This window comes from Rattus norvegicus, chromosome 11 (genome assembly GCF_036323735.1).
Source record: "Rattus norvegicus strain BN/NHsdMcwi chromosome 11, GRCr8, whole genome shotgun sequence".
Lineage (NCBI taxonomy): Eukaryota > Metazoa > Chordata > Mammalia > Rodentia > Muridae > Rattus > Rattus norvegicus.
The window spans coordinates 80,462,314-80,489,773 of record NC_086029.1 but is presented as its reverse complement, the minus strand read 5'-3'; the positions used below and the strand labels follow the sequence as shown (position 1 = coordinate 80,489,773).

General features: G+C 45.2%; 1 protein-coding gene across 2 annotated transcripts; it reads left to right on the top strand.

The window, feature by feature from the left end:
- Muc13 (mucin 13, cell surface associated) lies at positions 1–27,424 on the top strand. Of its 2 annotated transcripts, XM_063270271.1 has the most exons (12): positions 1–446; positions 4,475–5,263; positions 8,760–8,885; positions 10,039–10,145; positions 11,275–11,330; positions 12,879–13,045; positions 16,101–16,223; positions 17,122–17,242; positions 17,993–18,030; positions 20,086–20,170; positions 23,842–24,037; positions 26,345–27,424. In XM_063270271.1, the coding sequence occupies exons 1-11, from the start codon at positions 398–400 to the stop codon at positions 24,035–24,037; spliced, it is 1,857 nt and encodes a 618-aa protein (XP_063126341.1). In that variant the 5' UTR covers positions 1–397; the 3' UTR covers positions 26,345–27,424. The 2 variants fall into 2 exon arrangements, with proteins under 2 accessions (XP_063126341.1, NP_001408226.1); NM_001421297.1 differs by lacking the exon at positions 1–446 and having other exon boundaries at positions 4,368–5,263.
- Positions 27,425–27,460: the final 36 nt, after the last annotated feature.

The following is a 27,460-nucleotide window of genomic DNA, read 5'->3' as shown; positions in this document are numbered from 1 at the left end:
TTAAGAAGGGGTTGGAGGTAAGACAATCATTCACGTCTAGATTACTGAGTGTTTAAAGAGACAGTAGGCTCTGGAGAGGTGATAGGTCTGCCATTTCCAAGATATAGAGAGATTAACTGGATGCACTCACCTTTAACCTTGCAAGGATTTCTAAAGAGAACTCAGAATTCTTGAATTGTCCTGGACTTTGAGACAAGGTAATCGTCCTGAAGCTGGGCTCAAGTGACCTATCTCTGAGGCTAGAAGCAGCCTGTGCCATATGACCCAATCCAACAACGAATTGCCTTTGCCTATATCAGTTAATGAGTAGACTTTGGACCCGAAAGACAGTTAAAACTCCCGGCAGCTAAGGAGAGGACCCATTTCCTCCTTGGATTATCAAGCAAAAGCAGCTAACATGAAAGGCTTCCTGCTTCTCTTTCTCTGTCTCCTTTTGGGGACCTCGGGTAAGAAATTTCTTTTTGTTGTTTTGTGGTTGTTTCTGTAACGTGGTGACTTGAGTTGGCATCGTGGTCTCTGAACTAGAAACAGCAGGCTTGACCCTACGACTTCTTACAGCTACTGAATAAGTCTGGACTTGGGACCATTTTTTGTGTAGCTCAGTTCAGAGACTCTGACGTTTTCATCTGTGACCCCCAAAGACAGCAAGAGCAAAAGAAGTGTCTGGCTGTCATTGGGACACAGCAGTGCAGAGGTTTGCCTGAAATTTGATAAAGTTTGACTCAGTATTTCAAGGATGAGGTATCAAGCTGGATCTGTTCCGTGATCATTGGAGAGCCAGGCCTGCATGGGTGGGGGAATGTGTCTGTTTCAACCGACACTTGAAACTGGAGATTGCTGGCCGAAAGGAGCAATCCCAGTGAGGATTAGACTTCATACAAGTGTTCTTCTGGACTGGGGAGAGTTTATTTGGGTTTCAGTAGGTAAGGAATTTGCCCACCCGTCTGAGAGAAATCCAGGTCTGAAAGCCGGATACAAAAAAAGGAATAAGGTATTTGAGGCGGTGGAAAGGGGGAGAGAAATTGAGTTCAATGTAAAGGACCATTTGTTTTACTTTGTTTGGGGGACAGAGTCTCATGCTAAACTGAATTCTATGTACAGTAGATGAACTCTGATCCAACTGCCTTTGAGTGCTGGGTTATGGGTATAAGCTAACATACATGGCAAGATATGAGTTTTTGAAAATTGTTACTACATTTAATTACCACACATGTGAGATCAGAGGAGAACTGGTGTCTCTCCTCCCATTGGATGAGTGGGATTGAACACAGGCGGTCAGGTCAGCCCTGTCAGCAAGCTTCTTTCTTCTCTTATTGAGCTATTCCCTGGCCCAAGATTTTTTTTTTTTAAATCTGGTTTTGGGGTTGGGGATTTGGCTCAGTGGTAGAGCGCTTGCCTAGCAAGCGCAAGGCCCTGGGTTCGATCCCCAGCTCCGAAAAAAAGAATAGAAAAAAAAAAATCTGGTTTTAAGATTGTCGGAGAGGAGCTGTCCTAACAGGAGGGTAGGCCTCACCAGATCTCCCCTGCTAAGCCTGGGGCATGTGCTGTGGTCAAGCCTTCAGGTCCCAACAAGAATAGATAAGATTTATGTGACTTTCAGGAGTCACCGTGAAGAAATGCCTTCTGTAAGACATAAGGGTACTGAGAAGGGAATGCTTTGCTGAGAAGGCTTGGGAAAATGGCTAGAAGTTAGAGACCCATAGTCGTGGACCTCAAGGTACCTTAGAGGTGGAGAAAGGAGTCTTGGGCCAGAGAATTCCCCCAGCAGGGTACAGGGGCAGGCTCCACACTTCAAAGCGAGGCGGGCAGGGATCCAAATATGGTGTAGTCAATTACTAGCTGTAGTTTCTCCCTACGTGATCATAGAGGCAGCCCATGGCAGGAAGCCAGTCGATATTCACCTTGGGCACTTAGTGTTGCATCTGCCGTTGGACCCAGTATTTAAACATTTGTGTTTGCTCTTGTGGGCATATGTTGTTTTAGTAATGCAGACTGGGTGTGAGATGTTCAGGCCACCCAGAAATGCATGTAAAGGAAGGGAGTATCTGCCCCACCCCAGCAGCCTACTGTCACGTAGACTACAGCGGACAGGTTTGTTTTTGAAGAAAACACATTTTTCATTCCTACGGAATCTCTAGTAGAGTTTGGCGAGTGGGTGCAGCTGCCGTGTCAAGCTTGAACTCTATGTCCATCTTAGCAGTTGAGGACAGGAAGTGGATCTGGTACACCTTCCGCCTGTCCCACCTAGAAACGTCATAAGCACTTCCTGGACAATGAGGACATGCTCAGATGACATCCTAAGCCCCCTCATCAGGAACCATTTGCTTTCCCTAAGCACTAGGGCTGCCATCTCCCATGGCATCAAGTGGGAGCCAACATCCCTTACTATGAAGGACTTCTGTCTGTCAGAAGCATTTTACTATGGCTCTCAGCTAGCATTAGGTAGCATATACTGTGGATAGATGGTGGCCCTGGAGTGTTCTCCAGAAAAGAGCCCACAGAGGGAACATTTTTTTTCTTCTCATGTAACCCAATAGTTGGCACCCTATAGATGCTCTGTAGCTGTAGGGCTGTTACTGTTGTGTTGGCTAGAAAGCAGCTCTCAGATCTGAGGGAACAGGAAGATGGGCACTGGGACTGAAGAGGTGCCTCAGTGGCTAAGAGAGTTCACAGTACTTGTAGAGGACCTGGGCTCACCTCCCAACTGGACCTCCAGTTGTTTGGGATCCAGTACCCTCTTCTGACCGCCCGCCATAGGCTCATGCACGCCTCTCCACAGGCCTCTGGCAAAGTCGTAGTTAAAGCAGTGTCATGGACAAGTAGTCTTAAGCAATGTCCACGAGCTCTTCACATGTGGACATTCGTGTCTGCCTCACAGGGTCGCATCAGGCATAGGGTAAGCCCTTGATAAATGAGAAAGTCCCAGGAGACGTGCGGTAGTGGGCCACATGACTGGCCAGCTAGTGACTGTTTTTCCTGGCCATGGGAAGAATAATTGCTTATCTCTTTGTCCCTTCTGAGCTACTAACTGTCAAACCCTGTCCAAGGTGAAGAACCAGGCCTTGCCTGGCGCATCTGACCAGGCCAGGGGGGAATCAGAGTGAAATTAACATTCTGTATCACAAGGCTTATGAATGGCTTCCTCTCTACAAAGATTTTCGTTTCATAATTTGTATAACCAGTTGTCAATGTCTCTTCTTAGAGACAAGAGGGGTTCCAGGAAATGGGTCACTAAATGGGTGACTAAAAGGCAGTCTTCCAAGCTTCCTGGGGAGTTCTAGGAGCAGTGAATGCAGCTTTGATGTCTGTCAGAGTCTTTAGGACAAGGACCATTTATTTATCTTATTCTCTCAAAGTAGATGTGTCTAGAGAAATGCACCAGAAAAAAAAAAACAAAAACAAAACTGGCCCAGCACTCAAAAAGATTATGAATTTGAGGCCAGCTAGACTGCATAGCAAAACCTGGCTCAAAAAAACCAAAACAAAACAAAAACGTGGAACGACTATCATCAGCACTCAATGAGGTGTTTCTATGTAATTATTCTTTTAAGGCCACCTTCTAAGGTCCCCTCAACAGAGGAAACTGCCCCAATATGGACAATGGAAGCCCCGAAGAAACCACTTCCTGGTGGTAACAGCGCCACCTTCTGGCACTTTCAATTGTCTTCCTCTGAATTTCCTGAGAATTTATTAAACATGGTTTCCCAAAAATAGATTTAAATTTTGCTACTTCTTGGTACTAATCTCTCTTTTTTTTTTTTTGTAAGTTGAGATAGTGTCTCCTGTATCTCAGGCTAGCCTTGAGCTTGATAGGTAGCAAAGAATGACCTTGAAGTCCTGAGCATCTTGCCTCTGTCTCCAAAGTTCATATACGTATCTCAGTGTTTTCTGTTTCCATTTTCATTTTTTTTATGGCACAGCCTCATGTAGCCCAGGCTTGCTTCCACGGGAACATCCCAGCACTCCCGACTTGATACTCTTCATAAATGTCATCACCACAGCTCTACGCTCAGCCCTCCGCAAGCATTGTTAAGCTGCATTAGGTGTCGTAGTTTTCAATAATACTTCTCATTTTTGTCTGTTTATTTTTTATTTTGCTATGCTTAGAAGTAACCATGTGTTTCCACTTTTAGCATAATCATATATATTCGTTTTCCCAGAAAATCCCAAGTTGAGTTTTGATTAGAATCAACGGTAATTGCTACTATTTATCTAACACACCCTCCTCTGACATTTGGCTTCCTTGTTCCCTTAACCAAAAATCACAACAGCCTCAAATATGATGGTCCACCCGAGAATTTAGCCAATGAGACCACAAATAGTTCAAGTCTGTCCTCTGTGACAACCAAGTCTGACAACAAGTCTGGTACAATTCAGACCAATGGTAATTCACCTCAGCTAGCTGGGACAAATCAGTTTCCTGGTGGTACCAGCTCTTCCATGGTGACTAACAGCACTAATTCTCCCACCACAGGACTGACTCAGTCGTCTGGTGGTGCCAGCTCTCCCACCACAGCACCGACTAAGCCCACCATTAGTTCATCTCAGACCTCTACGACAGCTCCGCCTCCTGGTGGTGCCAGCTCTCCCACCACAGCACCGACTAAGCCCACCACTAGTTCATCTCAGACCTCTACGACAGCTCCGCCTCCTGGTGGTGCCAGCTCTCCCACCACAGCACCGACTAAGCCCACCACTAGTTCATCTCAGACCTCTACGACAGCTCCGCCTCCTGGTGGTGCCAGCTCTCCCACCACAGCACCGACTAAGCCCACCGGTAGTTCATCTCAGACCTCTACGACAGCTCCGCCTCCTGGTGGTGCCAGCTCTCCCACCACAGCACCGACTAAGCCCACCACTAGTTCATCTCAGACCTCTACGACAGCTCCGCCTCCTGGTGGTGCCAGCTCTCCCACCACAGCACCGACTAAGCCCACCACTAGTTCATCTCAGACCTCTACGACAGCTCCGCCTCCTGGTGGTGCCAGCTCTCCCACCACAGTACCGACTAAGCCCACCGGTAGTTCATCTCAGACCTCTACGGCAGCTCCACCTCCTGGTGGTGCCAGCTCTCCCGCCACAGCACCGACTAAGCCCACCGGTAGTTCATCTCAGACCTCTACGACAGCTCCGCCTCCTGGTGGTGCCAGCTCTCCCGCCACAGCACCGACTAAGCCCACCGGTAGTTCATCTCAGACCTCTGGGGCAACTCAGCCTCCTGGTGGTGCCAGCTCTCCCACAGTGACTAGCAGCAGTAGCACAGGTAAAAGTGGTCCCTGAGGGGTTGGGGATTAGCTCAGTGGTAGAACGCTTGCCTAGCAAGCGCAAGGCCCTGGGTTCGGTCCCCAGCTCCGAAAAAAAGAAAAGGAAAAAAAAAAAGTGGTCCCTGAAAGTTGTTTCACCGGGGTGCACAGCACCGAGGGCTGTGATGTGTCAGTTCCTTATGGTGAGGAAGGGGAATGGCTAGGGGGAAAAAAGTTCAGTCCTTGTTGGAGGAACCCCTCAGTGAGCCCTCAGTTATGTTCTTTCCCCTCCTGTGGCTTAAGCTACTTGCCAACTGTGGAAGATGTTCTTACAAGTTTAGTTTTTGTGAGAGCTACCCATGGGAGAGCCGGAAGTAGCTTTGGGTTCTCAAAAAATACAGGTTAGACTAAGCACTGGCTTGTCAGCCACCTTGATCCTCAAGGAAGAAATCAGCTCTACCCTGGAATCAGTCAGGACGGTGGCTGATCACAATTCCTAAACTAAGTCAAGCCTTTGATTTTGGGCCCAAGGGTTAAGAAGCTAAACAATGACTGTCCTCAAATAGCTGTTGGCTGACCAGGGCCAGAGTGTGATTGGCCATAAGGCAATGATACTAAACCACTTGATGAGGTCCTCTAAGCTTGGTCCAGAATGAGTGTCAGCAAAGTTTATCAGAGAAAAACAGATAGTATATATTTTAGGCTTTGTGGGCAACACACGGTCTCTGTTGAAACTGTTAACTTCTGAGGAATGAACTTGGCTATATCCCAATAAAAATTTATTTATAAAAATAAAAGGTTGGTTAGTTACAGCTCCTGGGCCATAATTTACCAAGCACTGACCTAGAGGACTCCTCAGACTTTAGAATTTAGACTTCAAATATATCGTGTCATTCTCAGAAAAAGAAACTGAGGCCCAGGAAAGAACAGTGACTTGCCCAAAGAGATAAGTTTGTGTCTCCCTACACTTCTGATCACTATCCAAGTTTTCCTTGGCAGATCTAAGAAGTCAGTTAAATCAGTAAATAGAACTCAGCCATGTGGACAGCTGTGGTGGTCTTAGGAACGGGAGCTTCTCTAGGCTTTTTCTGCTTCCTCCACAGCAGTCCTTCATGACCTCCTCATGCTGGCTAGCATGAGGCAAATTGCTTCTCTCTTGGCTTCAGTGAACTTACTTAAGACCTTGGAATCAATGTTGGTGGTGGCAGCGAATGCCTTTAATCCCAGCACTGGGGAGGTAGATAGAAGCAGGTGGATCTCTGAGTTCAGGCCAATCTGATCTATAGAGCAAGTTTCAGGACAGCCAAGACTTCACAGAGAAATCCTTTCTCAACCAATCAATCAATCAATCAATCAATCCTTTATAACTAAGGAGTGATGCTCAAATCCCTTCCATCTCTAACATCCTGTGATGTATTCATTCCTCCACCAATCACCCTCCTGAGTTTGCCCTTCCTTTCTAGAAAGAAAACATGTCCTGATGTCCTGATGTCCTGATGTCCGGAGTTGCTTGTTTGCTGTCCCCAGAGAGACCCTGCATCCTATTTCTCTTTGCTATGGGGCCGAATCTTTTTTTTAAAAGCCATTTAGTTTACTTAACATACCTGACATTTCTGGTACGGTAGCACACATGTAGTCCCAGGGCTTGGAAGGTTGAGACAGGAGGATCAAGTGTTTGAGGCTGCCCTTGGCTATGTAATAAGTTTGAGGCCAGCCTGGGCTATCGGAGACCCTGCCTGAAAAGTTGAAAAGAGGAGCCAGTGAGATGGCACAGCTGATGTGCTGGAGTTTGATCCCCAGGACCTACACAGTGTGCCCATCCATCCACCTCACACTGAACAAAGAAATGAAAGAGTTCTTTTAATTAAAAAATTCCAATCAAACAAAAACACATTAGGCCCATGGCTGTGTCAGTGAAGCTTAAGCAGGACAAAAGGGTGTGCAGTTAAAACGAATATCCTTTTCCCCTAAACCCTGTGACCCTTGGAGAACCCTGGAAGCAGCCGCTACTGCCAGTTCCTTGTGTCCCCCTAACCTAAGCAAATGCAACAAGTACATCTGCTTCCTCATCTCAGGGGAGCACGGTATACATTCTATATCTTAAAATTAGCCTTTCGAACCGGGTCAAGTGGCATGTGTCCTCAGGGGACAGAGGCAGGCAGATCTCTGGATTCGAGGCCAGCCTCCTGCTACAGAGCAAGTTCCAGGACAGCCAGGGCCACCCTGAGAGACCCTGTCTTGGAAAACCAAGCCAAACAACAAACAAAGGAACAAAAGACCTTTTGGAAAAAAATCTCCAGAATTTGTGGAGATGAAGAAAATGATAAACCAGTGGCTGAGGCTATAGCTCAGTGGTAGGGCACTTACCTAGCATGCACGGGGACCTGGGTTCAATCCCCAGTACTGCAAAAAGGAAGGAAGGATGGCAGGCCAACCAAGATCATCATGTGCTCACCTATGGAAAGTCCCTCCTTCAGTCTCACCAGTGTCCCAACAATAGGGCCTGAGCCATGAGTGTCCAGCCCAGGAATCTAGGTCAGAGTATAACTTTTCTTTATTCTGAATCCTCCCCTGCAGAGTCAAGGGTGCAGTGTGTCCATCCTTGCTGCTCCCCCTAGAAAGCTACTACTGGGATGACCGGGGCATTCTACCCTAATTGTACCTGATTTCATGGGGTGCTAAACAGATGGGAGGAAGTTCACCGGGTCAATCCGCATTCTTTTTCTTCTTAATTGTTCCCTTTCCTCCTTGGTTCTTTATTTCTTTTGAGACAAGAGTCTCCTTCCATAGCCCAAGCTGGCCTGAAACTTACTCTATAGACCAAGCTGATCTCAAACTCCCAGAGATCCAACAATGTCCACCTCCTAAAGGCCAGGATTAAAGGCGTGTGCTACCATTGCCTGGCTTTCTCTCCTTTTCTTCATGGACATGGGACAGCTCTGCTCCTCAGAATATGACATCTAGTTCCCCCCTGGAACTTCTTGTGTCCTGCCACACTATTCTGTCAAAGGCTGCTTTATTTGCAAAGGGTTTGGGGAGACTTAATTGGTGTTTGGGAGCGGGCACTGATGCCCTGAAGATCTGAAGAGCCTACTCTCCTCACAAGTAGAAAGATTCTATTTTTTTCTCAAGCAGGGATCTGTAAAAGCAGATTGGTAGCAATCAGCAAGCACTCAGCCCCCAAACCATAGCATCAGTCTTCTCCATAGACGGAAGCGAACACAGTGTTTCCAGGTCTTCTAAAGACGAAGTATAAAGTCATACGATCAGGGTCTGGAGGCCAGGTATGGTGATGCACACCTTTGATCCCAACACTTGGGAGGCAGAGGCAGGCAGATCTCTGTGAGTTCGAGGCCAGCCTGGTCTGCATAGAGAGTTGCAGGGCAGCCAGGGTGAGACTGTGCCTCAAAACAAAAGCAAGTAGTTCCAGAAGGAGGATGTAAAAAGGGAATGAGACTCGCCAGGAGTTAATGGCTGAGTTCTTTGGATTTGTAATATCTTTCTCCTCCGTCTCAGGTTCCAATGATCCTTGCAACTCTAACCCCTGTAAATCACCTGCTTCTTGTGTCAAGCTGTATGACAGCTACTTCTGCTTGTGTTTAGAAGGCTACTACTACAACAATTCTTCGTCATGTGTGAAAGGTAAGCTGCAAAGGGTAAACAAGGCAGGGCCCTGTGTCTCTTATATCTGAAGTGGGATTTACAGAGATTTCAAACAATAGTAAAAAGGGGCAGAAGAAAATCTGAAGGCAAGGAAGACCAGGGAAGGGTCTGCTCTTGTTCTAGCCAATCCTGGGGAAGTGGGGGCTAGAGTAAGGCAGATTTGTAAGCTAGACTGGAGGTCTGGTGTGGGCTGAACCTTCCCTCCGCTGCTTCGGAATGTGCTAGACAGCAAGTGCTGCCGGGTCCCCTGGAAACTGACTACCAAATAAGAACTTGCCTAACAGCGTACAACTGCAACTGTGGGACACTGAGGCAGAAGAAGAGAGCAGGCTGGGAGTTTGACCTGAGCTGTCAGAGCTCCAGAAATGGACTTAGAAAGTGCCTCAGTGTAAGCTGGGTTAGGTCACCCAGTGCTACGGACCCCAAAGCCTGCTTGCTTTGGTTCTCCTCCTGGGGGGCGCTAAGACACAGGGACCACCTAAGACCACCAGAAAAATATGGATTTTTACATTATAACTTATAACAGTTGCGAAATTACAGTTATGAGGTAGCAACAGAAATAATTTTGTGGTTGGGGATCACCACAACATGAGGAACTGTATTCAAGGGTCACAGCATTAGGACAGGTAAGAACCAATAGTTTAAATTGATATTTTTTGTTCTGCCTTATAAGTGGAAAATTACTTTTCTTGCTACAACAGGCCAGTTGTATAGGAAGCAGATGGACTATGTTGCCTACAATAGTTAGAGGTATGTCCCCCAAAGTTTGCATTTTTAGCACTAATAATCTGATTTCTGGGTATCTGCTCTATGTAAATGATGCCCTCCCCTAAAGTCTTTCCATTTTAAATAGCATGCACTAAGTTCAAGAATAAAAAAACAAGCCAGAGACAGTGGCAGATGCCTTTAATTCCAACACTTGGAAGACATTTGAGGTCAGCCCAGTCTACAAATGCAGTTCCAGATCAGCCTGTGGACAGGACTACACAGTGAGACCATGTTTAAAGTGGGGAAGTGGAAAGGAAAAGAAAGAGAGGGGAAAAAAAAGAAGAAAAGTAGCACACTTTAGACACAAAATTGCAATGGCCCTATTGACATTAAATAATTCAAAGAGGGTTTGCCTGATTTCCAGGAACGACATTCCCTGGAGAGATTGGCATGAGCGTAACTGAAACAGCTGACTTGGAAGATAAAAACTCTGTGAACTATCAAAGTTTGCACAGCAGTGTTGTTAATTTTGTAAGTATTTTCCCACTCTCTCATCTATGAAGTCTCTTCCTTCTCAGCAAAGCGTGGGGCTGGTCTTCATGTGGCAACATGACACAATTGTGCTTTTTGTTGGCCAAGTGAAATGTACCCCTCCTGGTGGGCAGGGAGCTCCCCAGGGATTCTTGGGCCTCCGTATAGTTGTACACCTGAGACAGAGCACCCAGCTATGCCTCCAGAAGAAAGCCCGCAGAAAGTGTCCAGAAAGACACTACTCCAGACCTGCCTGTTATAGACGCTATCGGTGTGGTTTTAAAAGAGGAAGAGTTCTAACAGTGTCTTTTGAAATAAATTATTTTGCTGGGTGTGGTAACGCAGACCTTTAATCCCAGCAGAAGGCAGAGCAGGTGGAACTCTTGCGTTCCAGGTCCACAGAGTGAGTTCCAGGACAGCCAAGGCTACACCAAGAAACCCTGTCTCAAAACCATCCCATGGGGTGGGTGTGTGTGTGTGTGTGTCGGGGCATGGGGAGCTAGGAAACTCTCTGTAGTATTCAGCCAGCCAGTGTTTAGACACCCGAACTCAGTCAGGAGAGTCCAGAAGGTGGTCATTCTTACAGTTTCACAGAGTGTTTTTTTAAATTTGGTTTTAGAGAACATTTTTATGCTATTGTTCTTCTTTTTTAAAGAATTATTTATTTTATGTATTTGAGTACACTGTAGCTGTCTTCAGACACACCAGAAGAGGGCATCGGAAGGTTGTGAGCCACCATGTAGTTACTGGGAATTGAACTTAAGATCTCTAGAAGGGCAGTCAGTGCTCTTAACCACTGAGCCATCTCTCCAGTCCCCATATATATATATTATTGTCCAAAGATAACATTCAGGGGTTGGCTTTCCTTCCACCTTGCTGGGACATGGTCTCTTGTTTCTGCCACACTTTGTATTTTCCAAGCTACTGAATGATTCTCCTTTTGCTGCCTCCCATCCTGACATAAGAAGGGAGGGAGAACGAGGGAGGGAGGAAGAAGTAAGGAAGTGGGGAGGGAGGAAAAGGGGAAGGAATGGAGGGAGAGAGGGAAAAAAAAAAAAGAAGAGCGGTTTAAACCCAGGATATAATTTAAATGTGTTCCCCTTGTTATCACATCTGTTTCCCTCCACAGTTTGAAAACACGTTTAAGAAGACTGACTATGGACAGACTGTGATTCTTAAAGTGAGGTAAGTTGGCTTTGGACCGGCGAGGTTCTTTGGAGGCCGCATGTTTTCCCTTCCCTTCTGTTCTTCTTGAGTTCCCATGTCACAAGCTGTCTTGTCTTAAGTGATAAGTCAAGAAGAAATAGCCGTGGGGCCGGGGAAGTGGCTCAGTTGGTAAAATGCTTGCCCCACAAGCACAAGAAACTGAGTTTGGACCCCCAGTCCCTATATAAAGAGCCTCACTCAGTGGCCCAGTACTTGGGGGATGGAGACAATGGGATTCTTGGAGCTCACTGGCCAGCCCACCTAGTCCAATTGGTGAGCTCCAAGTTCACTGAGAGACTCAGTCTCCTAAGGTAGACTATCCCTAGCCCTTCACGGGTGGGCCTGCAGGTCTACGAAGGGCCACGGTGTTCCAGGATGGGGTTTGCTAATGTCATCAAGGATAAAGGCTACTTTAGGGGACAACAGGAGAACTTAGGCGACGATGAGAGGTCAACTGGCTACTATGCTCAAAACTGCTTCCTGATCCAGGACAAAAACAAATACAACACACTCAAATACACTTATAGACTGGACAACTAAAAATAATATTAAGGTGGAAAGCAACTGACACTCCATGCCTGTCTCAGGCCTCTGTATGCATGCATGTACACACACACACACACACACACACACACACACACACACACACACACACACACTCATACAAAAGAAGAGGTGGCTAGCCAGATCACTGCAGAGGGAGCCATGTGACTCAGTGCTCTAAAATCCTACTGACTCTAGCCAGAGCAAGCAGGCTGTGGCCTGAAAAGGGAAGCTCTTGATGGTTGCCCACCATCTTGTTCACATGGACCAAGTTATCGTATGGATCAGTTTGGTTGGATCTTTTGGTTGCAAACCATACCTGGTTTGAGAACTCCTAGTACCTTCCAAAAGAGTGTTGTTTGGGGGTTGGAGAGATGGCTCAGCAGTTAAGAGCACCTGATTGCTCTACCAGAGGTCCTGAGTTCAATTCCCAGCAACCACATGTTGGTCCACAACCATCTGTAATGGGATCCGATGCCCTCTTCTGGTGTGTCTGAAGACAGCTATGGCAGACTCACATACATAAAATAAATAAATAATTCTTTAAAAAATTGTTTTCATGGGCTGGAAAGATGGCTCAGTGTTTAAGAGCTCTGACTGCTCTTCCAGAGGTCCTGAGTTCAAATCCCAGCAACCACATGGTGGCTCACAACCATCTGTAATGAGATCTGATGCCCTCTTCTGGTGTGTGAAGACAGCTACAGTGTACTCACATACATAAAATAAATAAATAAATCTAAAAAAAAATGTTTTCATTATAGCTTTCTCTGAGCACACATCAAATAGAAGCCAGCAGGTTGAAAATTTGACAGTGAATTCCCCACCCCACCCCCAGGCCTCTGTATGTGGTCTACATCTGTGGAGACAGGACAATGGCTCAGGGCTGGAGTGCACCCAGCGGACTTGGGTATCAGGGAGGTTCAGATACTATTTGTGGACTACTCAGTTTGATTTATCCATCGGCACCTCTAATTTCTCTTTTAGCAAAGACTCTTTAATGTCATCAAGATCTGTGATGCGTGCTGCTACGAAGACAGTCTATGTATCAGTAGTAAATATGTTTGGAGAAAGCACAACGGAGGATGAAAAGAGTGTAGCTTCTGTGATCGAGGAGGCAGTTAAGACGAATAGCAAGGTGCAAAGCTATTCCCGTAAGTACTAAGTGATTTTATTTCAAGTTTGCCTAAAGATCTAACTTTCAAGTCAGGAGATTGATTGCCATCTCCAACCCCCAGCCTGTGTGTGTGTGTGTGTGTGTGTGTGTGTGTAGCCCAGGCTATCCTGGGACTTATTCTCCAAACCAGACTGGCCTTGAACTCAGAGACAGCCTGCTTGTGCCACCTGAATGCTGGGATTAAAGGTATACACCACCTCTGCCCAGTTCCAAATTCCTCTTTTTAAAATGACTTTATTTAGTTAATTTATTAACTTAGTTATTTTTTTAATATTTTAATTTATTACTTAGTTAAATTATTATTCATTTTCAGGATTTTTATTTATCATTTAGTTATTTTTTAATGTCTCTCCCTCTCTCTCCCTCTGTGTGTGTGTGTGTGTGTGTGTGTGTGTGTGTGTGTGTGTGTGTGTGTGCGCGCGCGTGCGCGCGCGCGATCTGGAAGTCAGTCTCTGCAGGTGGTGTCCCTCAGGAGCCATCTGGGTTTTGGTCATCTCCCTGAGGCTGGGGATTAAACCTAGGATCCCCTGAATGCTAATCAGGTGTTCCACACTGAGCCACCTCTCAGAAGTCTACATTTTTTAAAAAGATTTATTCATTTATTATATATAAGTACACTGTAGCTGTCTTCAGACACACCAGAAGAGGACATCGGATCTCTTTACAGATGGTTGTGAGCCACCATGTGGTTGCTGGGAATTGAACTCAGGACCTCTGGAAGAGCAGTCGGTGCTCTTAACCGCTGAGCCATCTCTCCAGTCCCCAGAAGTCTATTTTTTTAAAGCAGGGTCTCACCTCACATATCTCTGATCTTACTGATTAGGTTAGGCTGGCTGGCCAGTGGACCCCAAGGTCCCCCCATCTCTACTTCCCAAGAGCTAGAGTTACAAGTGGGCGCCACCATGCCTGCCTTTTTTTTCCATGGTTGCTTGAGATTGAACTCGGGTTCTCGTGCTTGGACAACAGCACTTTTTCGACTGAGCCATCTCCTCTACCCCTGAGTTCTGTTTTTCAAAGCATGAATACATTCACTTAGAGTTTCCCAACACCTTTTCTCTTTCTTTGGGGCTTTACAAAGATTCTTTCTTACCGTGCATCATGTTTTAGGACCTAGAGCAGAAATACGCTGAGACAAAGCTCTCCTATGGGGCCTACCACTGCTATCCACTGATGTATTTCTTCTTGGGCTCCGAATTTTGTCTAGAGTAGCAGTGGCCCCTGTGTGCCAGGCCCTGCTTCGTTTGGGGCTAGATAGGACTTAGCACACACATGAAGAAATCGGCATGGGCACTGAGCACAGGTAACCGTCAGCTAAGAATAACTTACCTGTTTCTCAGGATAATCCTGGGGACACTCCCCCTCCAGCTGCAGTTTCCTCATTTCTATTCTCCTGAGTAATTGCTTCTCTTATAATCCCTCGTTTTCAGAGCTGAACCTAGTCAGTGTCAGCTCTGAAAAGTGCTTTTTGGACCATCTCTCTAACACCTTGCTCCATTCTGAAACCGGTCATGTGTGGTTAAGTGGATTAACCTAGTACCCTAAGCTGACATCTAGAGATAACCAAAGCAAACTGCCCCAGACGAAAGCCAATGCCTCAGCACGCAGAGGAGGCCATGTTTTACTACTGCTCTTCAGGTTTTGCCACAAAAATGTATTCTCTTTCTCTAGATTTTGAATCGAAGGTTGTGCTGGCTAATTTTATGTCAAACTTGATCCAAGCTAGAGTCACCTGAGAGGAGGAAACCTCAACAGAGACAATGCCTCCTTAAGATCAGGCTGTAGGCAAACTTCTAGCATAATCAGTGATTGATGGGGGAAGGCCTAGCCCACTGTGGGCGGGGCCATCCCTGGGCTGGTGGCCCAGGGTTCTATAAGAAGGCAAGCTGAGCAAACCAGGGGAAGTAACACTCCTCCATGACCTCTGCATCAGCTCTGACGGTTTCTCCAGGTTTCTGCCCTGCTTGCATTTCTGTCCTGACTTCCTTTGATAATGAATTGTGATGTGGAAGTATAAGTCAAATAAACCCTATCCTCCTCCATTTGCTCTTTGGTCACAGTTTTCATCACAGCAGTAGAAACCCTGACTAAGACAGAAGTATTTTCAAGCTGCAGTGGGTTAGTTACAGCTGGGTCTCTTTAGACCACTTTAATACCACTTGTCTAACTCCTACCCTCTGTTCCAGTCCCTTCTCAGATTCACCTTCTCACCCCAGCACTTGCAATCCACACCCAGACTAGCATTCTTTAAAGGCTGTTTGTTCTCTCATAGCAAATTCCTGCTTAGCATCTTCCAGAAGATTCTCTAGCCTAGGAATAAAAGCTAGGGGCTGGAGAGATGGTCAGTGGTTAAGAACACTTGTTTAATTGTAAAAACTGAACTGGGGCTTGAATTGAGCAACCAGGTGCTTAACAAATGCCTTTAACTGCAGCTCCAGAGAATCTGTCACTCTCTCCTGGCCTCTGTGGGAACATACACACATGGCATAACACACACACACACACACACACACACACACACACACACACACACACACACTGTAAAATTAAACAAATTTAAAATGGTGTCAAAAGCCAAGTGTAGTGGTACACACCTTTAATCCCAGCACTCAGAAAGCAGAGGCGGGTGGATCTCTGAGCTCCAGCCTGCTCTACAGAGTGAGTTCTAGGACAGCTAGAGCTACACAGAGAAACCCTGCCTTGAAAAACCGAAACCAAAACAAACAAACGAAAACTAAAAACTTTCAGTGTCCATAGCCTAACTTTTAAATGTCACTGATCTACAGATGAACAAGATAATGTTGTGTGGGTGTGTGGGTGCTGTCATTTACATTAGCTCCTTCTTTTCTCACAGCAGACATGGAAACAAGACTTTTGAGCACCATTTTATAGGTGAAGGAATTGTGGACCCAGAAAACTCAAATAACTGAATGATTGCATAGAGAAGGGGTGAAATGCTGTCATGAATTATCTGTCTGGGCTTCCTCAATGTGCTTTTTTTAATTTGGTGTTTTTTGTATGTATGTCTCCCACAGAACAAGATCGGTGTGATTATTATGGCTGTGTGAAGAGTGGCAGCAATGTTTGCCGGAATGGTTTACAATGCACGTGCAAACCTGGGCTAGAGAGACTGAACCCGCAGGTTCCTTTTTGTGTTGGTAAGTTTTACAGCTGCTTCCAAACTTTCTTCCCACTCTCATTCCACCCTCTAGTATTTTCCAAAGACAATCATGGCTGCTTTGAGTTTCCATGTATATTTTGACTTTAGCCTAGGATCTGGGTAACAGTTGGTGTGGTGACCATGGTCAGCTTCACAAAGGGTACATCCTTATATTACTTAGAAAAAAACGAGGCACAAAAGTGTAATCTGTTACACGTCACCTCGGGGTTAAAGAGATCGTCTCTGGGGTGGTGAAATGACTCAACCAGCAAAGACACTTGCAGAGCAAGCCTGGCAACCCCAGTTTACTCAGTTTACCTGAGAGAGCTGACTCTGCCCATAAAGTAATTTGTCTTGTGACTTCTACATAAGTCCTGTGGCATATGCTCTGCACCACACACACACACACACACTACACACACACACACACTACACACACACATGCACACACACACGCACACACACATACTATACACTATACACACACAGACACAGACACACACACATACACACACATACTACACACTACACACACCACCCACATACACTATACACTACACACACCACATATACCACACACATACACCACACACTTTTCTCCTCCTCATCATCCTCCTCCTCCTTCTCCTCCTCCTCTTCCTCCTCTTCTTCTTCTCACATACCACACACACCACACACATTTTTCTTTTCTCCTCCTCCTCCTCCTCTTCTTCTTCTCCTCCTCCTCTTTCTTCTCCTTCTCCTTCTCCTTCTCCTTCTCCTTCTTCTTCTCCTCCTCCTCCTCCTCCTCCCCCTCCTCCTCCTCCTCTTCCTCCTCCTCCTCTTCCTCCTCTTCCTCCTCCTCCTTCCTAAGAGATTGTTTCTGGAAATGACCTAGAAATCACTCTGTTTCAAAGCTCCAACATGTTCTGAGCCCTGCAGTGCAGAGAAGAAGCAGCTATGCTTAAAGAAGGATAATGGAGCGATGGAGTGTGGGTGCATGGCAGGCTACCGGAAGGCGAACGGGAAATGTGAAGAGTAAGAAATCACTTCATCTTTATCTTGTCACAACATAGCTAGGCCAAAGCTTGCAGTACATGTGCGAGTTGAGTGTCAGGAAGCTGGCATGGGTTGGCAGGTACAGCGCATCTCTGTGTCATCACCATCCAAGAAGGTTGTTTTTTTTTTTTAAAGATATATTTATTTACTGTATGTGTATGAGTGCTTTATCTGCATGTATACCTACATGCCAGAAGAGGGCATCAGATCCCATTACAGATGGTTGTGAGCCACCATGTGGGTGCTGGGATTTGAACTCAGGACCTCTGGGAGAGCAGCCAGTGCCCTTAACCCCTGAGTCATCTCGTCAATACCCATCCAAGAGTGTCTGAGCATTCTGTATTCCTAGAACACCAGTAGGTAAACCTATGGTGCAACAGTTAGAAACATGTTAGGCCTATTACAAAATGAAGAAACAAACCTGAATGAATGGTACAGGCCCTTGAGAGGGTCCATCTACTCCATGCTTTTACCTGAATGGCCAAGCCTTCCTCAAGTTCAGAGGCAGTTATGTTCAGCCTGCAGCAAATAAGGCCACACTGGATTGGGTGCACCTCACCTTGCAGAACCCGGTGGAAGATGTTCTTTTGAGAAAATGCTAGCATAAAGAAGATGGCTGAAAGAACAAGGAAGGACAGAATGAAAGGCAGATGAGAAGGGAGAAATGGAAATTGGGGTGAGAATTAAAGAGGCTCTTTAATGTGGCTTACTACTGTGAATGTGTTCCAGGTGTCCTTTTGGCTACAGCGGGATGGATTGCAAAGACCGTGAGTATAGACACCCTAATCTCCTAAACATCCAAGAAACACACTTAGACTATATCCAGAGTCCTGCCCACTTTACCAAAGGCTTCCTGAATTCACTTAGAGAAAAACTCAGCTTCAAGTTTGTCTTCTGGGCCCTCCAGCCCACATTCACCTGTGTTAGAAATAACAGGACTCAGACCCAGGGGTGAGAAGGTGGCTCTGAACCAACGTAGGACCAGAGAAAGGAATCCTCAGTCATATACACAAATTCTATATTATAGATGGTATGTTCAAAATGTTCAAAAATGATGCATATTGGTGAACAGTTTAGAAAACAGGCACTTAAATTGTTAAGCAGGTTTTATCAAATTTCATTCATTCATTTTGGAGACAGGGTCTTACTATGTAACCTGGGTGGCCTGAAACTCACTCCCTGTACCAGGCTGACCTCAAACTCAGAGATTCACTTCCCTCTGCCTCTTGAGTACTGGACTAAAGGCCTGTGCCACCATCACTCGTATTAGTGGGTTTTCTAATGCTTTTCAGGCTGTGCTGGGAACTGGTTTGTATGTTACGTTTACAGGCCATCTTATGGTCATATTTCAAGAGCCCACAGCAGCCAGGCATAGTGGTGGATGTCTGTATTCTTAGTGTATTGAGACAGGAGGACTGCCATGAGTTTAAGGTGATCCTGGGCTATATAATAAAAGCCCTTATCTGGGGTAGATAAAGAGTGTAGACATGGGGCTGGAGAGATGGCTCAGAGGTTAAGAGCACTGACTGGCCTTCAAGAGGTCCTGAGTTCAATTCCCAGCAACCACATGGTGGCTCACAACCATCTGTAATGGGATCTGGTGCCCTCTTCTGGCCTTCAGGCATACATGCAGAGAGAATACTGTATATGTATAAAATTTATAATAAATAAAATTTTTTAAAGTTAAAAAAAAAGAGAGTGTAGACATTAACAGACTTGTCCCTAGTAAGCCATTACCTGCCCCCTCTACTGGTGACATGTTTAACCTGCGTCTAGACCCCCTAGCTTATGAAAAGGGGGTACTTTGGGGAGCAGGCAGAGGTAGGAGAGATGGAGAGAGAGATGAGAGACCTCAGCTGAGATTCCATCCCGCAAAGCCCAGGAAGACCATGACCCCATCAGTCTCCTTTGTGTCTGCGATGATTGTGTGCTGCAGACGTGCTTAGGGCATGAGGACAAGGAGAGGGTGGCAACAGAGATGAGCAGCTGCCCCGCCTGCCTCTGCGGGGCTGAGAGACAAGAACCTGATGGAGCTCACAATGGGAGCCACTGGGAACACAGCCTCCGTGCAGTAGGTAGCAGGACCCACTCACCGAAGGCCGTTTGTTCTAGTTTCATTTCTGCTGCTGAGACCAATACTCCGGCCAAGAGCAATATAAGAGAGAAAGCTAGCTGAGGAGTGGTGGCTCACGCCTTTAATCCCAGCACGTGGGAGGCAGAGGCAGGCGGATCTCTGTGATTTCGAGGCCAGCCTGGTCTACAGAGTGAGCTCCAGGACAGCCAAAAGCTACACAGAGAAACCCCGAGCGTGGGGGGCTGGGGGCTTTTTGTTTGGTTTATAATTCAGGTTACAGTCTATTATTTTGAGGAAATCAAGGCAGGCACTCAAACATTGCACCCACAGTCAAGAGCAAAAAGAGAAGGAACACGGGGATCCTTGCTTCCTGCTCTTTTGCTCTCAGCAGCTCTCTTCTCTCCTACTGTTCAAATCCCTGCTCACGGAATGGTGCTCCCCACAATGGGCTGGGTCTTCCTGTATCAATTAACAGTCAAGACAACCCCTGACCCAGACGTATGCCACCAGCTCAACAGATTTATTTATTTATTTATTTATTTATTTATTTATTTATTTATTTATTTTTTCCGGAGCTGGGGACCGAACCCAGGGCCTTGTGCTCGCTAGGCAAGCGCTCTACCGCTGAGCTAAATCCCCAACCCCAGCTCAACAGATTTAGATAATGCCCCATTAAGACTCTCTTCCAAGTTGTGCCTTGTTGCCAGTTAAAACTAACCAGGGCTCTTTTCTGTCTTTTCCCTTTCAGAATTTCAGCTGATCCTCACCATTGTGGGAACCATTGCTGGAGCTTTCATCCTCATCTTGCTAATTGTTTTTATCGTCTCCATGAGGTATGGGGGTGGATAGACGCCACTAAATACACTGCTCCAGATGTCCTAGACACTCATGGATGAGAAAGAGGAAACAATATATTTATTATATAAATTCTATTGTAATTATTATATTTATATTACATTATAGCTATTATGTATATAACATAAATATATTAGTATATATCATATATTATTATATAAACATTATAATATATAATATATGATATAAATGTAATATAATATATAAAATAATATTTGTGGTATCTATAATAGTGTAATATATTATGTGTAATATATTGATATATTATAGGCATTATTTATATTTTAACACATTATAGTTATTATTTATATATTATATATAAAATACTTCGAGGAAAAAAATCATAAAAATAAATCCTTTAAAGAGAAAGAAAATTATTTAAGTTTCTTTTATATTTATATATAATAATATATTTGCATATAACACATTTCTATATAACATATAAATAATGAATGATATTATAAATATAAATAATGAATAAAATAATATATTTATATATACTAAGTTATATATTTATTATACATAATATATAATGTGTAAGTGTATGTGAGAGAAGGTGTCCAAGGACTCCAGAAAAGAGTGTCGGATACCCTAGTGCTGGAGTTATAGCCAGTTGCAAGCTACCCAACCTGGGTGCTGTACCCTGAGCTCAGATCCTCTCCAAGAACAGTATATGTTCTTGCCCATTGAATACCACTGTTCAATGACCTTTACTTAATTCTATCTTTTTAAGTGATATTATGTAGATGGTTAAGTGTCCTTTATGATTAAAATTTTTTTGTTCAAGTTGTTTCACATCAATCAGACCCAATAAATCAGTTTTTTATAGCATTAAACAACTCTTCCCTAGGCCCCGTGTGGTACTGCATGCCTCTGATCCCAGCACTTGGGAGGCAGAGCCAGGCAGATCTCTATGTGTTCAAGACCAGCCTGATCTACATAGTGAGTTCTAGGACAGCTAGGGCTATGCTGTCCTATCTCAAACAACAGAAAAGCAACTTTCCGTTAGCACTTTTTAACTCAAGTTATGCCTAACTGTGCATATCTATAAACTCAGTACTTGGAAGGTGGAAGCAGGAGGATTAAGAGTTTAGGGATATCCTAAGCTGTATAGCAAGTTTGAGGCCAGCCTTGACTATAGGACAGTCTGCCTTACAAATACAAAATCGAGGGCTGGGATTGGGGCTCAGCTGGTAGAGTGCTTACATAGCCTGCAGGAGACCTACATTTGTTCTCCTGCACAGCATAAACCAGGTGTCTTCCCAGCTCAGGATATAAAGGCAGGAGGCTCACAAGTTCCAGGTCATCATTGGTTACATAGAGATTTTCAGGCCAGCCTCAGCTCTATGAGATACTCTACAAACAAACAAACAAACAAACAAACAACAAACATGTATTTAACTCCACTGATGGGGTTGGGGATTTAGCTCAGTGGTAGAGCGCTTGCCTGGCAAACGCAAGGCCCTGGGTTCGGTCCCCAGCTCCGAAAAAAAGAAAAAGAAAAAAAAAAACAAAAAAACAAAAAACCTCCACTGATGTTTTCAGATTAACTTCCCTCAAACCAATCCCCTACCTAGGACTCTGACAGTCAAAGCATCCTCAATAGGGTTCTAAAGAAAATTCTGCAAGAAACCCTGGGTTTTTTTTTTTTTTTTTTTTTTTTTTTTTTTTGTGGTTCTTTTTTTCGGAGCTGGGGACCGAACCCAGGGTTCCTAGGTAAGTGCTCTACCACTGAGCTAAATCCCCAGCCTGAAACCCTGGGTTTTAAAGTAGGAAGCTCGCCCATCTCTTTGAGGCTCTTGTTCAGCTTGGTGCTGTCTGTTTCTTAAGGGAAGGGAAATGTGCTCCCTTTAGTCATTCAGCAATATTTAGCAATGCTACAGCTCTCCCAGCAGCCAGCCAGAGAATACTGCGACCTTTTTTCCTTCTACAAGTGACAGTGGGATTCACTCTGGGAAAAGCAGCTACTGTTACCCTAACATTTAGCTCAGACCTTTTCCCACTGTAACTGTAGAAGAACTGTATTCAGTTCTTGTTTTGTTTTGTTTGTTTCTGTTTTTGGTTTTTTTGAGACAAGGTTTCTCCGTGTGTAGCCCTTACTGTCCTAGAACTTGTTCTGTAGACCAGGCTGGCCTCAAACTCACAGAGATCTACTGCCCGAGTGCTAGGATTAAAGTCATGCACTACTGGTAATTCTCATTTTTTTTTTCTTCTTTTTTCTTTTTTTCGGAGCTGGGGACCGAACCCAGGGCCTTGTGCTCACTAGGCAAGCGCTCTACCGCTGAGCTAAATCCCCAACCCAATTCTCATTTTTTTAATTGTATGCATTTAAGGTGTGCAATATGTTTGATGTTAACTCTTCCCACATGGCTGGTTGAACCCCACAATATCTAGCTCTCTCGCTTCTAGGAAGAGAGGCGGGAACATCTCTGGTTTGGGAGCAAGCCTATGTCTTCTTTTCTTAGGGTAGCTGGCTGACTATCCTGGCCCTCCAGGGACCAGAGTTAAAGAATTGGGTGGCCTTGTGACAGCTTCATAGCATGGCTCCTCCATCCCTACTGCAGAGCTAGGCTTTTAGCCCAAGTCCAAGTCACAGAGTCAAGGTTCTTGGGAACACAGCATGAAATTGTGCCTCCTTGATCAGATCACAGGGAAGAAGAAACTTTGCTACTCCTGGCAAGAAGGTCAAAGGCAGGATCCCCAGAGTAAGCTGAGCTGACTATATAACACATCAAATGATAGTCCCGATGTGACTGAAGCCCTGGGGTGGCGGGAGTGGCCTGTGTCATACATATAACTGTCCCTACCCTCTTGATCTGGACAGTGGAACATGGGCAGGAAGACGAGAGATTTATAATCAGAGTTGAGATATGACGATGCCTCTGTGGATACAAAGGCTTACATTTGGCTTACAATTCTGATAGTAGAGACCCTTGAAGTGTCCCCAACTGGCCCTCTCATCTTGCCAAGTCTATCTCTCCTTTCTCCTCACTGTGTGTGTATGTGTGTGTGTGTGTATGTGTGTGTGTGTGTGTGTGTATGTGTGGTTTCTGTCTATTTGTATAAACACAGATATACTAGTGTGGGTACTATGCATGAGAGTAAAATATGGAGGCCCAGGCTTGATCCTAGACAGCTTCCTCTGTTGTAGCCTCCTGTATTAGCTGAGGCAGGGTCTCTCAGTTGCACCAGGAGATCTGGCTACTTTGGCTACCCAGCTTACTCCAGGGACCCCTGTCGGGGCGGGGAGGATCACACCCTGGTCCTCATACTTCTGTGGCAAGTTCTTCAGCAGCAAAGCCATGTCCTCAGCCTGCTTGTTCCTTTGCTAAGCTCATGTCAATCTCTTGAGATGTTTCTGTAAACATTTATGCAGCTCATGTCCCGGTTTCCTTTTCACTTCTCTTAGTTCCATAACTAGCTGAAAAGCACACTTAATGCTAATGTGGACCTGGGTGGGGGTAGCACACACCTTTGATTCCAGCAGTCAGGAGGCAGGTGCAGGAGGATTTTTGTGAGTTCAAGGCCAGCCTAGTCTACATAGTGAGTTCCAAGACAGCCATAGTGAAGCCTGTCTCAAAAAAAAAAAAAAATCCCTTAAGAAATTTTGTTGCTGTCCCTAAGTCCTAATTAAATTTATTGATTATAGGTCAAAGAACAAAAAGAAGAGTGGAGAAGAGCAGAATCTGATTGAGGATGACTTTCATAACCTGCGAATGAGGCCAACCGGCTTCTCCAACTTCGGAGCAGACACCAGCATCTTCCCCAAAGTCAAAACAGGGGTCCCGAGTCAGACCTCTAATCCCTACGCAAACCACCGAAGCATGCCTCGCCCTGACTACTAGGTGAGTGCAGCCTCTGGCTTGGCAGAATGTGATGCCCAGGCTGAGGAGAGAAGCAAGACGGGAGAGGTGGCTCTTACAGAGGACCTGGGGCCTGTTCCCGGCACTCACTCACATGACGATGCATAACCATCCCCAACTCTAGGTCCGGTGGGTCCTGTGACCTCTTTGTTCCAGGCATGCACATGGTATGCACACATAAATACAAGGAAAACACTCGTACACACAAAAGAAGTAAATCTTTTAAAAACTATAAGCAAAGAGGTTCCAGCCACAGCCTCAGCCTCTACTTGGTCCCTAGCACTAATGGCCATCTACATGACATCAGCCCTGTCTCCGAATCTCTCAAGGCTTTTATTTCCTCTTTTATAAAACAGAGTAGCTCAGTCTTAGCATCCTGGAGGGGCTCTAACTTACCCGCTTCCTGGCTAGGAAGGTCGCTCAGCTGGAAAAGGTACTTGCCTCTGTGTCTGATGAGCTGAGCTCAGTCCCAGGACCCAAACACAAACTCCAGGATTCCCACAAACCGTTCTCCGGCCTCCACATGCACGGTGTGACGTTGTGTATTCTCCCTCCCGAGTATATAAATATGATAAATGGGCAAATAAGTAAATCACCCACTTCTAACCAGGGCCAATCATAATAGTTACTCAAGATGCAAGGAGATAGCAAGTTCAGGGCCCACCTGAGCTACAAAAGGAATCTTAGCCAGCCTGGAAAACTCAGTAAGATGCTGTCTCAAAAGCAAAGAAAATGATTTGATAGTGGGGCAGATAATAGACGAGGAGACTTAAGAACAAAAGTACAGGATGAAATTCAACACTTTACATTACTAACATGGTAATTAAATAAACATTATGAGGCCCTACAGACAGTTTATAATACCAAAATTAAAACGAAATTAAATTAAACTAAATATCCACTTCCGTGACTATGCCCTCACAGGCAACAGGCATACACAGACATACATGCAGACAAAACACTCATGCACATACAATAAAATTATATATATTACATAATTTATACATTTTTAGATATACACACATACATATATACTAGATAGATAGATGATAGATAGATAGATAGATAGATAGATAGATAGATAGATAGATGATAGATAGATAGATGATAGATAGCCTTACATCAGTCCTGCCAAGCAGTCTGTTTCAACCTTTCAACCTTCCAAAAGAGAAAAGGGAGTCTAACTGGAAACATTGTGTTTCCCTAGGGAGGATTGGGCTGGTGAGAAGTGGCTCTAGAGAGGACTGACAAAGGACTGAGGTACAGGGAAGGAAGAGGAGAAGGAGCCAGGGAAGAGGTAGGAAGGGAAGAGGGTATAGAGACAATTTGTTTAAAAGGGAGAAAAACTTAAAGATGGCTCAGTCAGTACAAGCAAGGAGACCTAAGTGCAGACCCCCAGTTCCATAAACGCTTAACCTCCACACATATATTGCATACAAGCACATACACCTACATGAACACGTACACACACACACACACACACACACACACACACACACACACACACCAATGAATGAATCAAATACAAAAGAGACAGAAAAGGGTCTTAAAATATGGCTTAAGAAAAACAATTTAAACATTGAAACAAAACAAACAAAAACCAGGCTGGATATGGTGGCACATGCCTTTAGTACTAGCACTCAGGAAAAAAAGACAAACAGATCTCTATGTAAGTTTCAGGCTAGGGCTGGAGAGATGGCTTAGTGGTTAAGAGCACTGACTGCTCTTCCAGAGGTCCTGAGTTCAAATCCCAGCAACCACATGGTGGCTCACAACCATCTGTAATGGGATCTGTTGCCCTCTTCTGGTGTGTCTGAAGACAGCAACAGTGTACTTATATATAATAAATAAATAAACCTTTAAAAAAAAGTTTCAGGCTAGCCTGGGCTACATGTGGCTTCCAGGCTAGCCCAACTGAAGCAACATCTTGAGACCCTGGCACATAAAAACAAAACAAAACAAACGTGATTGAGAACACCAACAGCAGCGAAACCCAGGCAGCATCTGGAGAGGCTGAAGCTGAGGACCGCACATCTGAGGCCAGGTGTCAGTTACTTCATCCATGACCAAGACTACAACATGTAGAAGAGTTTAGTGAGGCTTACAGTTTCAGGTTAGGCTCTAAAGATCCTGCCTCAAACAGACAGACATACAGACAGAAGGGAGAATAGGGGGAAAGATGGAGAAGACAAAGTATTGAAATAACTGACAGATCTGTTGTCTCCTATTGCTGTCTGGAAATCTTTTCTAAGCCTTGTTTCTGTTTCTCTCTCTCTCTCTCCTATATAGAATGATAAGAATTTGGAACCTTCCCTAGCCCAGCTCACATGGTGATCTTAAGGACAAGGAGAAATGGACAGAGACAAAGGTTTGACCTCCAGCGTTCCTCTGCTCCGTTTGCTTCAACCTGTGTGAAGAACGCAGCTTGCTGAAGATACAACTATCAAATTAAATGCACATGGACACTATGAGCCTTTCTTTGTAAGAGTTGATTTTCTCCAGTTAGTACAGAACACTACAGCGGGGATTGGTGTGGGGATTTTCTTTCCTGGTGGGCCAACGGTTAGTGTTTCCAATCCAGAGGGAGCACCCTCATAGCTCATCCCTGAGCAGTGCCACTCCTGAGCTCTGGACTCTGGCTACCCTTGAACAGTCAGCTGCCTGTGATAGGGCCTCACTCCAAGGAGACAGGCAAGAGACAGAAACATCTCCCAGCTTTCTCAGGAGGACTGTGGGGACCCAGGTACCTTCAGATGAGAATAAGGAGGCTTGGACTAGCTCTATCTTCTGTGGGAACGTTCAAGTCTTTGACATGTTAGTTGGTAGGAAAAGCAGGGAGGAAAAACATGAGCACAGGTAGTAGAGAGAGACCAAGGAAGCTATGCTGGGAGGCTGAGGGAGGGAGAAGGTAGCAGGTAGCATCTTCTCCCTTGATGAAGTCCCTCCTCAGGCAGCAAATGGGTGCTCTCGGGCGCCGCCATCACCAAGACATAGATCCCGAGAAACCCATAAAAGCAGGAGTCAGTGTGAAGCCACTGTGACAGCACAGGCATTCTGTCTAGGACTCTGTCAGAGGGGCCGGGTGTTGTCCACTCAATGACGCTTCACTGGGCCTCAGCCTGCTCCATAATGGAAGCTTAGCAGTGGCCACCAACATGTACACACACACACACACACACACACACACACACACACACAACCACGTGCGCACACACAGGATAGATACACCCATCATCTGTCTTCTTAAATGTTTATTGTGCCTTTGTGTCTGTCTGATGTCCGGTCTTCTTGAAGGGTATTTTTATTTGTTATTATTTGTTCTTGACTGTTCATTGTGGAAGCCAATGATATAATAAAATGTCTTTGGTAGATAGTGTCCTTTCTTGTGTTGGGAGGCTCACAGCA